Consider the following 16,238-nt stretch of genomic DNA (forward strand, 5'->3'; position numbering starts at 1 on the left):
GGACAAAGGCTGGTGTTGGCGGGAACTTGCCCAGACTTGTTACATTACAGTTCATTCATTGCAAAGCCTTGCCTTAGGCTGCTTGTTACTGTGCTGGGAGAAAGTTTCCCCTCCGCACTGCTTTATCTCGATGCCTTTCACATTTGAGTAGTCCTGTACTTTAGGCTGTATGGGAGTGGGCTATCATTGTATAATCCAGACCCCTAGATCCTCACCTCCCTGTGTGTTCCCCTCCCCCAAGACATGACACCACTCTGTTTGTCACCCCAGCTGACACCATCTGTGGCTCCTCAATCCCCAGCTCCTTGCTATTTACCCCCAGGTGTCACCACCTCCCCATCTCGATCCCCTCAGCCCTGAGTGTCACCTCCTGGCTCCTTAAACCCCCCCCCCCCCCCCGCTCTCCAGATGTCTCCGTCCTTGGTTCTTGACCTCCCTCTTCCAGGTGTCACCACCCCTGGTAAGTTACCCACTCCAGCTTCTTAACCCCGGGTGTCACCGCCTCCCCCGCTCCCCTCAGCCCTGGGTGTCACCCCCCTGGTTCTTGACCCACTCCCCTCCAGCTGCTTACCCCAAGGTATCACTATCCCTGGGCTTCTTACCCCCCACCCCTTCTTGCAGGTGTCATCACCCCTGGTAACTTACTCCCACCTCCGACTTCTTAACCCCAGGTGTCACCAGTTCCTTAGCTGCCCCCCATTCACTCCTTGTGTGTACGACCTTCGCAGTGATTGTGCACGGAATTGTCCGTGTGAATTCTCAGCTCGGTCTTCCAGTTTGTTGACCACTCCGGCCATTCTGGGTCATTCTTGCTATTCTTTGACCAGTAGAGTCATCAGGGTGTTTGATCTTCCAGATGCTGTCAGCACCCAAACCGGCTCTTGAGAGGTTCTGGGGAGCACACCTGACTTGTCACATGACCTTTTCTCGGCAAGTGTTGAAACATAGGGGTGAAGGAAGAAGCACTTTTCGCCCTCCGCTTTGTATACACAGAGAGGTACCAACCCCCCAGATCTGCACCCTCCCAATCCCAGACATCACTCCCGCAGCCTACAAAACACTCCTTCCATCAATCCCATCCCAGCCTCATTCTCCCCTTCTTCCTGAGCCACCCCCATTGTTTCCCAGTCCAGTACAGAAACCAAATACTGCAGAGAGGCTGGAGATCTGAGCTTCAGAAGCAGCAGCGCTGGGGACATTCAGCAGGCCGGGTAGAGAATGACGATTCCTGTTCTGGGTCAGTGCGGCCTCCTGTCAGAATGGAGCGGTAACCCAGGCCCAGAATGAAGCTCAGACCTGTAACACTAACGTATGGACGGTAATGGTGTGAGCGTGTCACAGCACAGGGCTCGATAGGCATCATTGGGGAACTCATCACTGAGCGTGAATCTGCTTCCTTTCCGCAGCATGTCCAAAATTCTCAAATGTGCCGGCAATGAGGACATCATCACACTGAGAGCAGAGGACAATGCAGACACACTGGCACTGGTGTTTGAGTCGCAGAGTGAGTATCAGGCGCCCGTATTAATGTGGCACCCGTGTCCATCTCTTGAGTCTGTGTGAAAGTAAAGCTGCGCTGATGACAGTATAACTGCAGTTAGTGTGACAGCAAGGTGGGCTCCATGTGCACCAGGCGTCAGAGCTGTACCCCATTTCACCCTTTGAATCAAAGCTGCTGACCCCATCGATAAACAATGACAACAAAAATGGACTTGACAGAATCCCCTGATAGATCATTGAACCTCCAAAGTGCAGAAGGAGGCCATTTGCCCCATCGAGTCTGCACCGACTCCAACAGAGCATCTTACTCAGGCACTATCCTAGTAACCCCACATATTTACCCCACTAATCCTCAAAATCTACACATCTTGTGACACTAAGGGACAATTTACCATGGCCAACTCCCCCTAAGTTGATCATCTTGGGGCAATTTAGCATGGATAATCCACCTAACCTGCACATCTATGGACTGTGGGAGGGAACCGGAGCACCCGGAGAAAAGCCACGCAGACACGGGGAGAATGTGCAGACTCCACACAGACAACAGTGACCCAAGGCATCTGTCAGTCCTTGTTGAATGTTATTCTGAACCCTTTCAGACAGAGAGAGCATTCTAGAACATTAGAACACGTTGTATTCTCAAAATCAGAAGCTAATTTCCCTCGTGTTAGCGCCCCTCCCTCAACTCGAACTCATTGACAACTGAGTCAACTTAAGCATCCCTATTCTCTCCTTGAGTTTCTGTTCTCGAGTGAGAGCGAGCCTTGGCCTCTGGGGTCCCTGGTCTGTGTGTGAAAGACCTCGATGGTCCTTCCTTGCAGAGTGACGTCCAGAGTAACTGAAGCCATGTATACAGATGAAGCATGTGTCCAGCGAGTCATTCTGAGGTGTGCTTGGCTGTCGATTTTGGTGTGTTTTAGCTGACTGTGTCTTGTTCTAGATCAGGAGAAGGTCTCTGACTACGAGATGAAACTGATGGACCTGGATGTGGAACAGCTCGGAATTCCGGTAAGCGGGCTTTCGGCATGTTCACCAGTGGAATGGGACATTGCTGAAGTGTCACCGTGTCTACCATTTGATTTGATTTGATTTATTATTGTCACATGTATTAGTATACAGTGAAAAGTATTGTTTCTTGTGCGCTATACAGACAAAGCATACCATTCATAGAGAAGGAAAGGGGGGAGGCTGCAGAAGGTACTATTACCGTCATAGCTAGGGTGTAGAGAAAGATCAACTTAATGCGAGGTAAGTCCACTCAAAAGTCTGATGGCAGCAGGGAAGAAGCTGTTCTTGAGTTGGTTGGTACATGTCCTTAGACTTGTATCTTTTTCCCCCCACGGAAGAAGTTGGGAGAGTGTATGTCCGGGGTGCATGGGGTTCTTAATTATGCCGGCTGCTTTCCCAAGGCAGTGGGAAGTGTAGACGGAGCCAGTGGGATGGGAGGCTGGTTTGCGTGATGGATTGGGCTTCATTCAGGACCCTTTGTAGTTTCTTGCGGTCTTGGGCAGAGCAGGAGCCATACCAAGCTGTGATACAACCAGAAAGAATGTTTTCTACGGGGCATCTGTAAAAGTTGGTGAGAGTCGTAGCGGACATGTGTATTTTGCAGCTGAATCTCTTGGGCCAGCTTTGGTGTTAAGTTTGCCGAGGGGTTGAGATGTATGTTTGATGTGGGCGCAGGAGAGACCACTGCAATGGAATCAAGAGAAACGACCAACGGCACTCGAGTTCACATCGATACTGCCTGATTGCTTCGAACATTACTTTAAACCAATGTTTGAAAGAAGTGCAGGAGTTGGGCACTTGGTCTCGATCCTGCTCCACTACCCAATGCGATCATGACTGATCATAGAATCCTACTGCACAGAAGGAGGCCATTCGGTCCACCGAGTCTGCACCAACCACAATCCCACCCAAGGCCCTATCCCCATAACCCCACACATTTACCCTGCTAATCCCCCTGACAGCAAGTGTCAATTTAGCACGGCCAATCAACCTCACCCGCACATCTCTGGAGTGGGGGAGGAGACCCACGCAGACATGGGGAGAACATGCAAACTCCATCGAGACAGTCACCCGAGGCCTAGAATCGAACCCTGGTCCCTGGCGCTGTGAGGCAGCAGTGCTAGCCACTGTACCGCCCCTGATCTGATTGTAACCTCAACCCCACACCCCGTGACCTTCCACCCCCTTGCTTACCAAGAATCTCTCTTGCTCTGCCCGAAAAGTATTCAAAGACTTTGCTTCCAGCACCTTCTGAGGAAGAGAGTTGCAGAGACACCCGTCCCATTGAGTGAAGAAAGTTCTCCTCACCTCTGTCTCAAATGGGCGACCCCTTATTTTTAAATCATTACCTCTTAGTCATGATGTGGAGATGCCGGCGTTGGACTGGGGTGGGCGCAGTAAGAAGTCTCAACACCAGTGTAAAGTCCAACAGGTTCATTTGGAATCACGAGCTTTCGGAGCGTCACCTGATGAAGGGGCAGCGCTCCGAAAGCTCATGATTCCAAATAAACCTGTTGGGCTTTAACCTGGTGTTGTGAGACTTCTTACTATTAGCCATAGAAATGTTTTTGGAACATTTATTGAGTGACATCCAATTTCATAAGTATTTATTTGTACATTGACAATTGAATCAAATTGTAATCTGTTCCAGCGTGATGCTTTGCTTCTGACATTGTCTGCGCTTGAAAGACTTGGTTGAATTTGGCCTGAAATGTCTGGGAACATTTTAAAGGCTAGAACAAAATGATGGGGTTGATTTTTATATATATATATATTATATACACACATGGTAAATATGATACACGGAACCTTGTCGTACATAATGTGACTGATCGCTCTGTCCTGTGCACTGTCCAGGAGCAGGAATACAGCTGTGTGGTCAAGATGCCCTCAGGAGAATTTGCCAGGATTTGCCGCGATCTGAGCCAGATTGGTGATGCCGTTGTGATCTCCTGTGCCAAGGATGGGGTGAAGTTCTCCGCCAGTGGGGAGCTGGGAACCGGCAACGTGAAGCTGTCCCAGACCAGCAATGTGGACAAGGAGGAGGAAGCGGTGAGTGCCTCCTGATTCATGGCTGTATCTCCGGAGAGCGGGTGTGAGTGGACAGGTTAGCCAGCTTGTTTCAAGTGATCAATCTGTCCGGGCTATTGGTGTGTCGCGATGGACCTCACGGCACGGTGGCAGAGTGAGTTAGCACTGCTGCCTCACAGCAATAGTGTCCCAGGTTCGATTCCTGGCCTCGGCCCACTGTCTGTGCGGAGTCGGCACGTTCTCCCCGTGTCTGCGTGGGTTTCCCCCGGGTGCTCAAGTTTCCTCCCACTCTCCAAAGACCATCGACTCCCTACAGTGCAGAAGGAGGCCATTCGGCCCATCGAGTCTGCACCAACCACAATCCCACCCAGGCCCTATTCCTGTAACCCCACTTATTTACCCTGCTGATCCCCCGAAACTAAAGGTCAATTTAGCGTGGCCAATCCACCTAACCCGCACATCTTTTGGACTGTGGGGGGAAACCGGAGCACCCGGAGGAAACCCACGCAGACACGGGGGAGAATGTGCAGAGTTAACACAGACAGTCACCCATCGAACCTGGGTCCCTGGCGCTGTGAAGCAGCACTGCTAACCACTGGGCTCTCCCTCTTTTCTCTTCTCTCTCTCTCTCTCTCTCTTCCCCCCCCCCCCCCCCCATGCTGGTTAGGTGGATTGTCCATGCTAAATTAGCCCGAGTGTCAGGGGGATTAGCAGGGTAAACGCCTGGGGTTATGGGGATAGGGCCTAGGTGGGATTGTAGTAGGTACCGACTTGATGGGCCGAATGGCCTCCTTCAGCACTGTAGGGATTCTCGGACTCGCTGATATCCCCGATCACCTGTCCGAATGGAGGTATAGAGCCTTAAGTTATCTTCTCGTGCCCATTACTAACTCTGGGTGTGGGGCAGTGTCATTGGACTAATAATCCAGGGGGCTCTGCTAGAACAAAGAACAGTACAGCACAGGAAACAGGCCCTTCGGCCCTCCAAGCCTGTGCCGCTCCTTGGTCCAACTAGACCAATCGTTTGTATCCCTCCATTCCCAGGCTGCTCATGTGACTATCCAGGTAAGTCTTAAACGATGTCAGCGTGCCTGCCTCCACCACCCTACTTGGCAGCGCATTCCAGGCCCCCACCACCCTCTGTGTAAAAAATGTCCCTCTGATGTCTGAGTTATACTTCGCCCCTCTCACCTTGAGCCCGTGACCCCTCGTGATCGTCACCTCCGACCTGGGAAAAAGCTTCCCACTGTTCACTCTATCTATACCCTTCATAATCTTGTATACCTCTATTAGATCTCCCCTCATTCTCCGTCTTTCCAAGGAGAACATCTCACCTCAGCAGTTGGCGGAATTTAAATTCAATTGGTAATTAACATGAAGCCAGTCTCGGTAATGGTAATTATCAATTGCTTTAAAAAAAAACCCAGCCCAGCCTCCGCATGAGTTAGTGCATGGGAAATCCCTGTGGCCTAGAGCGAAGGAAGAGTTGGAGGAAGTTCCAGCTCAGCAATGAACACAGACTGCCTGAGGGAGGGAAGCTCCTGTTTGCCAGGCCACTGGTTGCGAGGTGGGTTGCCGAAGAATCAATCCTCAGGGTTCCAGTCCACCCTCGGGGTGACACGGTGGTCAGCACGACTGCCTCACAGCGCCAGGGACCCGGGTTCGATTCCCGCCTCGGGTCACTGTCTGTGTGGAGTTGGCACGTTCTCCCCCCGTGTCTGCTGTGGGTTTCCTCCGGGTGCTCCGGTTTCCTCCCACACTCCAGAGGTGTGGGGGTTAGATGGATTGGCCGTGCTCAATTGTCCCAGGATGTGTGGGTTAGGGGGATTAGCAGGGTAAATATGTGGTGTTACGGGGATAGGGCCTGGGTAAGATGCTCTGACGGAGAGTGGGTGCAGACTCGATGGGCCGAATGGCCTTTGAACTGCAGGGATTCAATGCAAGTGTATGTTTGCAGCGCACTTCTCGCCTTGTGATGGAGCGGACAGGGATATTAATTGCTCTTCCTTTCCTCAGGTGACCATCGAGATGAATGAGCCCGTGCAGCTAACTTTCGCCCTGCGATACCTGAACTTCTTCACTAAAGCCACCCCCCTTTCTCCCACCGTCACACTCAGCATGTCCGCAGATATTCCACTAGGTATGTATTCCAATGACTCAAGATTCTGGCATCTTCTGAGCAATATTTCCACATCTTCTCCCCAGGAGAGTCCTCTGTCAAACAGTTGGAACAAAGTGCACTTGATCTGTGTGTTAGCACTGCTGCCTCACAGCGCCTTCGATTCCTGGCTTGGGTCATTGTCTGTGTGGAGTCTGCACGTTCTCCCTGTGTCTGCGTGGGTTTCCTCCGGGTGCTCCGGTTTCCTCCCACAGACTAAAAGATGTCCTGGTTAGGTGCATTGGCCATGATCAATTGCCCCTTAGTGTCCCAAGGTGTGTAGTTTAGGGGGGATGAGCCAGAGTAAATGTATAGGGTTACAGGGATGGGGTGGGGGGGGGGGGGGGGGGGAGTCCTGAGTGGGTGCAGACCTGATGGGCCAAATGGCCTCCTGCACTGTCGGGATTCCATGGATTAATCAAATTGGCAAGGGCAGCCCCAAGGGGAGTGTACGAGAGATTGTTTTGGCAACAATCAGTGAGGAAGGTTATCTCCAATTGCAGCGGGATCTTGATCAATTGGGCCAGTGGGCTGACGAATGGCCGATGGAGTTTAATTTAGGCAAATGCGAGGTGATGCATTTTGGTAGATTGAACCAGGGCAGGACTTACTCAGTTAATGGTAGGGCGTTGGGGAGAGTTACAGAACAAAGATCTAGGGGTACATGTTCATAGCTCCTTGAAAGTGGAGTCACAGATGGACAGAGTGGTGAAGAAGGCATTCAGCATGCTTGGTTTCATCGGTCAGAACATTGGATACAGGAGTTGGGATGTCTTGTTGAAGTTGCACAAGACATTGGTAAGGCCACACTTGGAATACTGTGTGCAATTCTGGTCACCCTATTATAGAAAGGATATTATTAAACTAGAAAGAGTGCAGAAAAGATTTACTAGGATGCTACCGGGACTTGATGGATTGAGTTATAAGGAGAGGCTGAATAGACTGGGACTTTTTTCTTTGGAGCGTAGGAGGCTGAGGGGTGATCTTATAGAGGTCTATAAAATAATGAGGGGCACAGATCAGCTAGATAGTCAATATCTTTTCCCAAAAGTAGGGGAGTCTAAAACAAGAGGTTTAAGGTGAGAGGGGAGAGATACAAAAGGGTCCAGAGGGGCAATTTTTTAACACAGAGGGTATTGAGTGTCTGGAACAAACTGCCGGAGGTAGTAGTAGAGGCGGGTACAATTTTGTCTTTTAAAAAGCATTTGGATAGTTACATGGGTACGATGGGTATAGAGGGATATGGGCCAAATGCAGGCAATTGGGATTAGCTTAGGGGTTTTAAAAAAAGGGCGGCATGGACAAGTTGGGCCGAAGGGCCTGTTTCCATGCTGTAAACCTCTGACTCTAACATGTTGTGCTAAGGAACAGTCGGGGCAGGTCATTTTGGGATTGATATTGTGTCATGAGATGGGATTGATTCACAGACTTGTCGTGAATGATAATCTCAGGAAGGCTGATCATTGTGTGGTCGAATTTCAGACTCAGTTTGAGGGTAAGAAGCTTGAGTCCCACATTAGTGTCCTGGTGTTAAACCAAGGTGATTTTTAAAGTTAAAGTTTGTTTCTTAGAACAAAGAACAGTACAGCACAGGAAACAGGCCCTTCGGCCCTCCAAGCCTGTGCCGCTCCTTGGTCCAACTAGACCAATCGTTTGTATCCCTCCATTCCCAGGCTGCTCATGTGACTATCCAGGTAAGTCTTAGTGTCACAAGTAAGCTTACATTAACACTGCAATGAAGTTACTGAGAATCCCCTGGTCACCATACACTGGCGCCTGTTCAGGGTACACAGAGGGAGAATTTAGCATGGCCAATGCACCTGACCACATCTTTCGGACTGTGGGAGGAAACCCACGCAGACACGGGGAGAACGTGCAGATTCCGCACAGACAGTGACCCAAGCTGGGAATGGAACCCTGGTGCTGTGAGGCAGCAGTGCTGACCACTGTGCCTATAGTTATATAGGCATGAGGACAGATTTGGCCCTAGTGGAGTGGCTGGAAGGTCGGACAGTTAATGATCAGCGTCAGTTTAAGGAGATATTCAATTTGTCCCAAATGAAAGATATTCCGGAGAGGAAAGAAAGATTGTCAGAGGGGGAAATTTCATCTGTGGCTAGGCAAGGATGTTAAAGACAAAAACTAAGGCAGACTATATTATTGGGAAACCTTTAAATACCAACACAGTTTAGCTTAAATAAAGTAATCCAAATTGTGAAAGGAAATTAGCACAAAATATAAAAAAGGATAGCAAAAGCGTCTCTCAGTTTTTAAAAAGGAAGAGAGTAGCTAAAGTCAACATTGGTCCCTTAGAAGACGAGACTGGGGAGTTAATAGTGGGGAATTAGTGAGTCTTAAAGGAAGTGGCAGTGGGGATAGTGGAGGCAATAGTTACAATATTCCAAAATTCCCTGAATATGGGAAAGGTCGTAAGAAGTCTCACAACACCAGGTTAAAGTCCAACAGATTTATTCGGTAGCACAAGCCACTAGCTTTCGGAGCGCTCCAAAAACTCGTGCTACCAAATGAACCTGTTGGATTTTAACCTGGTGTTGTGAGACTACTTACTGTGTTTACCCCAGTCCAACGGCGTCATCTCCACATCATGGGAAAGGTTCCAGTGGATTGGAAAAATGCTAATGTGACGCCTTTATTCAAAAAGGGAGGGAGGCAGAACGTAGGAAACTAGACCAGTTAATTTAACATCTGTTGGGAATTTGTTGGAATTCATTACTAAGGAAGTAATGCGTGGGTTTCCTCCCACAGTCCGAAAGACGTGCTGGTTAGGGTGCATTGGCCGTGCTAAATTCTCCCTTAATGTATCTGAACAGGCGCCGGAGTATGGCGAGTGGGGGATTTTCACAGTAACTTCATTGCAGTGTTAATGCAAGCCAACTTGTGACACAAATGAATTTTTAAAAAGTTTTAAACTTTTTAAAACAATAACAGGAACATTTGGAAAGTCAAAACGCAATCCATCAGAGTCAGCGTGTTTTTATGAAAGGCAGATCATGTTTGACTAATTTACTAGAGTTCGAACAAGCAAGTGGATAATGGGGACCCTGTAGATGTATATCTGGACTTCGGGAAGAGGTCACACAGAAGGTTAATACACAAGGATAGTTCACATGGGGTTTGGGGTAATTTATTAGCGTGGATAGATGACTGGTCATCATAACTGACAAGACAGAGAGTTGGGATAAATGGGTCTTTTTCTGATTGGCAAGACAGTAACTGTTGGGGTTCAACAAGGTTCAGTCCTCAGGCCCCAACTATTTACAATCTGTATTAATGATTTGGATACAGGGATAGGTACTGTAGCCACATTGCAGATGGCACTAAAATAGGTGGGACAGTCAGTTGCAAAGAGGAAATAAGAAACTTACGAATGGATATCGAAAGGTTAGGTGAATGGGCCAAAATGTGGCAGATGGAGTTTAACGTGGGTAAGTGTGAGGTTATCCATTTTCATTGGAAAAATGGAACAGCAACCTATTATCGAGATGGAGAGACACTTCAAAATGCTTTGGTGCAGAGGGATCTGGGTGTCCTTGTGCATGAATCGCACAAACCTGGTATGCAGATTCAGCAAGTAATAAGGAAATGAAATGGAATTTTGGCATTTATGGCGAAAGAAAGAGTATCAAGTCAAGAAGTGTTGCTGCAACTATACAAGGCGTTGGTGAAACTGCACCTGGAGTACTGGGTACAGCTTTGGTGCCCTTACTTGAGGAAGGATGTAGTGGCATTGGAGGCAGTTCAGAGGAGGTTCACTGGATTGATTCCAGAGATGAGGGGCTTGTCTTATGAAGAGAGATTGAGCAGTTTAGGCCTACGCTCTATAGAGTTGAGAAGAATGGGAGGCGATCTAATTGAGGTTTATAAGATGATAAAAGAGATTGGCAGGGTCGGCGTAAAGAGGATGTTTCCCCTTGTTGAACATTCTAGAATGTGAGGGCAAGAGTTTGAGGTTAAGGGGCAACAGATTTAAACAGAGATGAGGAGGAATTTCTTCACTCAAAGGGTGGTGAATCGGTGGAATTCTCTATCCCAGAGGGCAGTGGATGCTGGAATACGAAACATACTTATGGAGGAGATAGATAGGTTTTTATTTATTGAATTATTATTGTCACATGTATTGGGATTCAGTGAAAAGCATTGTTTCTTGTTCGCTACATAGAGTACACAGGGGAGAGGGTGCAGAATATCGCGTTGCAGTTACAGTAGGGTGTCGAGAAAGATCTGTTTAATGTGTGATGGGTTGTTGGTTCAAATCCCAGCCAGAGTCTTGAGCAGAGAAATGTACCGTGACGCGCTCTCGGTGCGGTACTGAAGTGCTGTTAGAGTTCCTGAATCTTCAGTGAGGCATTAAACTAAGGCCCCCTGGGGTGGAAATGTGTGAAAGATCCCATGTTGTGACTCAAAAGTGGGCGGCATGGTGGCGCAGTGGTTAGCACTGCTGCCTCACAGCGCCAGGGACCCGGGTTTGATCCCCGGCTTGGGTCACTGTCTGTGTGGAGTCTGCAAGTTCTCCCCGTGTCTGCGTGGGTTTCCTCCGGGTGCTCCGGTTTCCTCCCACTTTCTGAAAGACGTGCTGGTGAGGTGCATTGGCTGTTCTAAATTGCCCCTTAGTGTACTTGAACAGGCGTCGGAGTGTGGCAACTGGGGAAATTGCATGGTAACTTCATTGCAGTGTTAATGTAAGCCTTACTTGTGACACTAATAAACAAACTTTAAAAACTTACTTTTAGAAGCAGAGTAAGGGAGCTTGAGGCAAGAGTTACCCCTTCAATCAGACCTGACTTAATCAGTCAGGTCGCTATCCTCTTGCTGTGTGCCAATTGACTGCTGCGTTTGCTGTGTGCCTAACAGTAACCAGACTCTCTCCCGTTTCGTAGCTTGTAGAGGTTGTAAAAGGAGCAATGAGTTTTGAGCTATTGTTATTGCCGTGTTGTCCTGTGTTGCTAATGTTTGATTCTTGTTTCCCTAGTGGTTGAGTACAAGATCGCTGACATGGGTCATATCAAATATTACTTGGCACCCAAGATTGAAGATGAGGAGACCTCTTAAGACTGTCTGGTTGGAGACTGACCATGGGGCAGATGGGGTTGAGGTGGCTTTGTGAAGCCTGTGTGAAGAGTGTTCTCTCTGACCTTGCCTCCGTTACAATATTCCCTCTTTTACAGACATTTGTCTTCCTGTCCTTTCCAAAGTTTTTGTAGATATTTTATGTAAATATGTTGTCCCAACGTCAAGTTGCTCTTTGTAAGGCAGCGGGAAATGGCAGAAAATAAAATGTTTCCCTGATGTTTGGTGGTCTCTCAGTCGTGCCACAATAGGACAAAAATGCACAGGGAGGGGGAGAATGACCGAATTGTACATTAACAGGTTCTGCTGAACAACTCTTGTCCTGTTAAAGGATGCTGAGAATATGTAGTCCAGCGAGAGTCATAGAATCCCTACAGTGCAGAAGGAGGCCATTTGGCCCATTGAGCCTACGCCGATGGAAAGATGGCACCCAGACCTGAAGACTGCTCAGACAGCTGGATAGGCCGTCCTTCAAATCGAAGTACAAACACAATGAACATCCCAGGCATTCTGAGTGATTTGCTCTCCCAAATGTTTAGAATCATAGAATCCCTACAGTGGCCCAGCTAGTCCACACCGACCACAATCCCACCCAGGCCCTCGCCCCATAACCCCATGCATTTACCCAAACTAGTCCCCCTGACACTAAGCGGCAATTTAGCATGGCCAATTCACCTAACCCGCACATCTTTGGAGTGTGGGAGGAAACCGGAGCACCCGGAGGAAACACAGGGAGAATGTGCAAACTGCACACCGATGGTGACCCAAGCCGGGAATCAAACCTGAGTCCCTGGCGCTGTGAGGCAGCAGTGCAAACCACCATGCCATCCTTACTGAGTGGGTGAAAAATCCAGAGTTCAACTCCCAGCTGGGGAATTGGAATCAGTGCATCGTGTAAGCATAAAATAAAATGTTCAGTAATAGTGACCATGGAACCCAATTATCAGAAAGACTCATCTGGTTCACTCATGTCCATGAGGGAAGGAAATCTGCCATCCTTACCCGGTCTGGCCTACAAGTGACTCCAGAGCCCTGAGGCATACACAACAAATACTGGCCCAGCCAGTGATGCCCACATCCCATGAATGGATTTCAGTGTCACATAGAATCCCTCCAGTACAGAAGGAGGCCGTTCGGCCCATCCAGTCTGCACCGACCACAATCCCACCCAGGCCTTACTCCCGTAACTCCACATATTTACCCTGTTAATCCCCTGACACTAGGGTCAATTTAGCATAGCCAATCAACCTAACCCGCACATCTTTGGAGTGTAGGAGGAAACCGGAGCACCCAGAGGAAACCCACGCAGACACAGGGAGAATGTGCAAACTCCACACATGACCTGAGGTTGGAATTGAACCCAGGTCCCTGGCGCTGTGAGGCAGCAATGCCAACCACTGTGCCACCGTGCTGCCCTGCTGGTTCTCCATTATTAAAAACTTTGACAAACAGAATGTTTGTGTTAGATGCTTCTCTGACTCGGCTGTGATACCTGTTACAAGTATAACGTGTGTGCTATGTTACAATGGGCTTGTTGGCACAGTGTAGGCAAGGCTTGATGTTGTAAAACTATAATGTGTATCAGAGTAACCGCTCAGTGCAATATATATTTTCTCCCTCCCATTATATTTCCATTATAACCGAGCCATCAACACAAAAACAAAATGAACAAAAGCTGCACGAAAATGCAAAGGAATCATCCAATGACAGTCTATAAAGGCTTCCAAAAGTGTATTAACCAGGGCTCAGGGTAAGCACATTCCTCTTAAGAGTGAAGGGCAAGGCTGGTAGAAGTCGGGAACCCTGGATGACTCGGGATATTGAGGCCCTGGTCAAGAAGAAGGAGGCACATGACATGCATAGGCAGCTGGGATCAACTGAATCCCTTGAAAAGTACAGATGGTGTAAGGAGGAGAGTTAAGAGAGAAATCAGGAGGGCAAAAAAGGGGACACGATTGCTTTGGCAGATAAGGCAAAGCAGAATCCAAAGAGCTACAAATACATAAAGGGCAAAAGAGTAACTAGGGAGAGAGTAGGGCCTCTGAAGGATCAACAAGATCATCTATGTGCAGATCCACAACAGATGGGTGAGATCCTAAATAAATATTTCTCATCAGTATTTACTGATGGATGTGAGGGAACTTGGGGAAATAAATAGCGATGTCTTGAGGGGAGTACATATAACAAGTCTCAAAGCGCATCAAGGTAGATAAATCCCCAGGACCTGATGAAGTGTATCCCAGGACACTGTGGGAGGCTCGGGAGGAAATTGCGGTGCCCCGAGCAGAGATATTTGAATCATCGATAGTCACAGGTGAGGTGCCTGAAGATTGGAGGGTATTTAGAGACGCAAGGACTGATTAGGGACAGTCAACATGGCTTTGTGAGTGGAAAATCATGGCTCACAAATTTGATTGAGTTTTATGAAGGGGTAACCAAGAAGGTAGATGAGGGCAGTACAGTTGATGTTGTCTACATGGACTTTAGCAAGGCCTTTGACAAGGTACCACATGGTAGGTTGTTGCATAAGGTTAAATCTCACGGGATCCAGGGTGAGGTATCTAAATGGATACAAAATTGGCTTCTTGACAGTTTCTTCAAACTGGAGCCTGTGACCAGCGGTGTGCCTCAGGGATCAGTGCTGGCTCCACTGTTAGTTGTCATTTATATTAATGATTTGGATGAGAATCTAGGAGACATGGTTAGTAAGTTTGCAGATGACACCAAGATTGGTGGCATAGTGGGCGGTGAAGAAGGTTATTTCGGATTGCAATGGGATCTTGATCAATTGGGCCAGTGGGCTGACGAATGGCAGATGGAGTTTAATTTAGATAAATGCGAGGTGATGCATTTTGGTAGATTGAACCAGGGCAGGACTTACTCAGTTAATGGTAGGGCATTGGGGAGAGTTGCAGAACAAAGAGATCTGGAGGTACATGTTCATAGCTCCGTGATAGTGGAGTCACAGGTGGACAGAGTGGTGAAGAAGGCATTCAGCATGCTTGGTTTCATTGGTCAGAACATTGAATACAGGAGTTGGGACGTCTTGTTGAAGTTGTACAAGACATTGGTAAGGCCACACATGGAATACTGTGTGCAGTTCTGGTCACCCTATTATAGAAAGGATATTATTAAACTAGAAAGAGTGCAGAAAAGATTTACTAGGATGCTACTGGGACTTGATGGTTTGAGTTATAAGGAGAGGCTGAATAGACTGGGACTTTTTTCTCTGGAGCGTAGGAGGCTGAGGGGTGATCTTATAGAGGTCTATAAAATAATGAGGGGCATAGATCAGCTAGATAGTCAATATCTTTTCCCAAGGGTAGAGGAGTCTGAAACTAGAGGGCATAGGTTTAAGGTGAGAGGGGAGAGATACAAAAGTGTCCAGAGGGGCAATTTTTTCTCACAGAGGGTGGTGAGTGTCTGGAACAAGCTGCCAGAGGTAGTAGTAGAGGCGGGTACAATTTTGTCTTTTAAAAAGCAGTTAGACAGTTGCGTGGATAAGATGGGTATAGAGGGATATGGGCCAAACGCGGGCAATTGGAACTAGCTTAGTGGTTAAAAAAAAAGGGCAGATGGACAAGTTGGGCCGAAGGGCCTGTTTCCATGTTGTCCTCTATGACTCTATGAAATGGTGGAGCCGACCAACTCTGAGAAACACTGACTTGTTTTCTGTCAAACAGCCAGTGTTTGGGCTTAGATTTGACACCTGATTGAAATTGTGTAAAATGGTGAAACAATGTGCCCCAGACAAGGTGAATGGGCACCTCATCAATGTGGGTAGCGAGTGAGGGAGGTTAGTCACTTCAGGACAAGAACATTCCTACAGGGTGACAGAACAGACACCACCACCTTCAACTGCTTCATCAATCATCGGTTAACGGGTGGGATTTTCCAACCGTGCTCACCCCAAAACCGGGAAGTCCCACCTGAGGTTGATGGACGTCTGCATGGCCCTTTAGCCCATTAACTCCACACCGACAGCAACCATCACTAAAGGTGCTATTTTCCTCCACTTGGTCCGGTTTCCCCCCCTCAGCTGATGAACCAGTACTGCGCCATGTTGAACACCACTTGGAGGGTGGAAGGAAGCATTGAGGGTGCAATGTAGCAACCTTCAGAACAGAAATCTGATAGCCTGGTGTGTGTGTGTGTGTGTGGGAGGCGGGTGGGGGAGGAGGGTGGAGGAACAGGGGAATGGAGGAAGAGAGGGTAATTGCATTGAGGCAATAAATGTGTGAGTCTTCTTTTTAAAAGGAGATAGGTTCAAGTGTAAAGTTGTGGAACTCAATGTTGAACACTCTGGATCTGAACTTGAGGAATCGCTCTGTCTGCAGAACCTCCTCAGTGCTGGGGACTTCCTTCAAAAGAATGTCACGAGCCGCAGGAAATTCCTTAATTCCTTACATTAACACTGCAATGAAGTTACTGTGAGAATCCCCGAGTTGCCACA

The 16,238-nt window shown here is 48.2% G+C and overlaps 1 protein-coding gene across 1 annotated transcript; it reads left to right on the forward strand.

Annotated features, from left to right (window-relative positions):
- The first annotated feature begins 1,129 nt into the window (after nt 1–1,129).
- pcna (proliferating cell nuclear antigen) lies at nt 1,130–12,006 on the forward strand. Its single transcript, XM_078238573.1, has 5 exons — nt 1,130–1,504; nt 2,441–2,508; nt 4,366–4,560; nt 6,556–6,679; nt 11,688–12,006. The coding sequence occupies exons 1-5, from the start codon at nt 1,408–1,410 to the stop codon at nt 11,765–11,767; spliced, it is 564 nt and encodes a 187-aa protein (XP_078094699.1). The 5' UTR covers nt 1,130–1,407; the 3' UTR covers nt 11,768–12,006.
- The last annotated feature ends 4,232 nt before the right edge of the window (nt 12,007–16,238 follow it).

This window comes from Mustelus asterias, chromosome 22, assembly GCF_964213995.1.
Source record: "Mustelus asterias chromosome 22, sMusAst1.hap1.1, whole genome shotgun sequence".
NCBI lineage: Eukaryota > Metazoa > Chordata > Chondrichthyes > Carcharhiniformes > Triakidae > Mustelus > Mustelus asterias.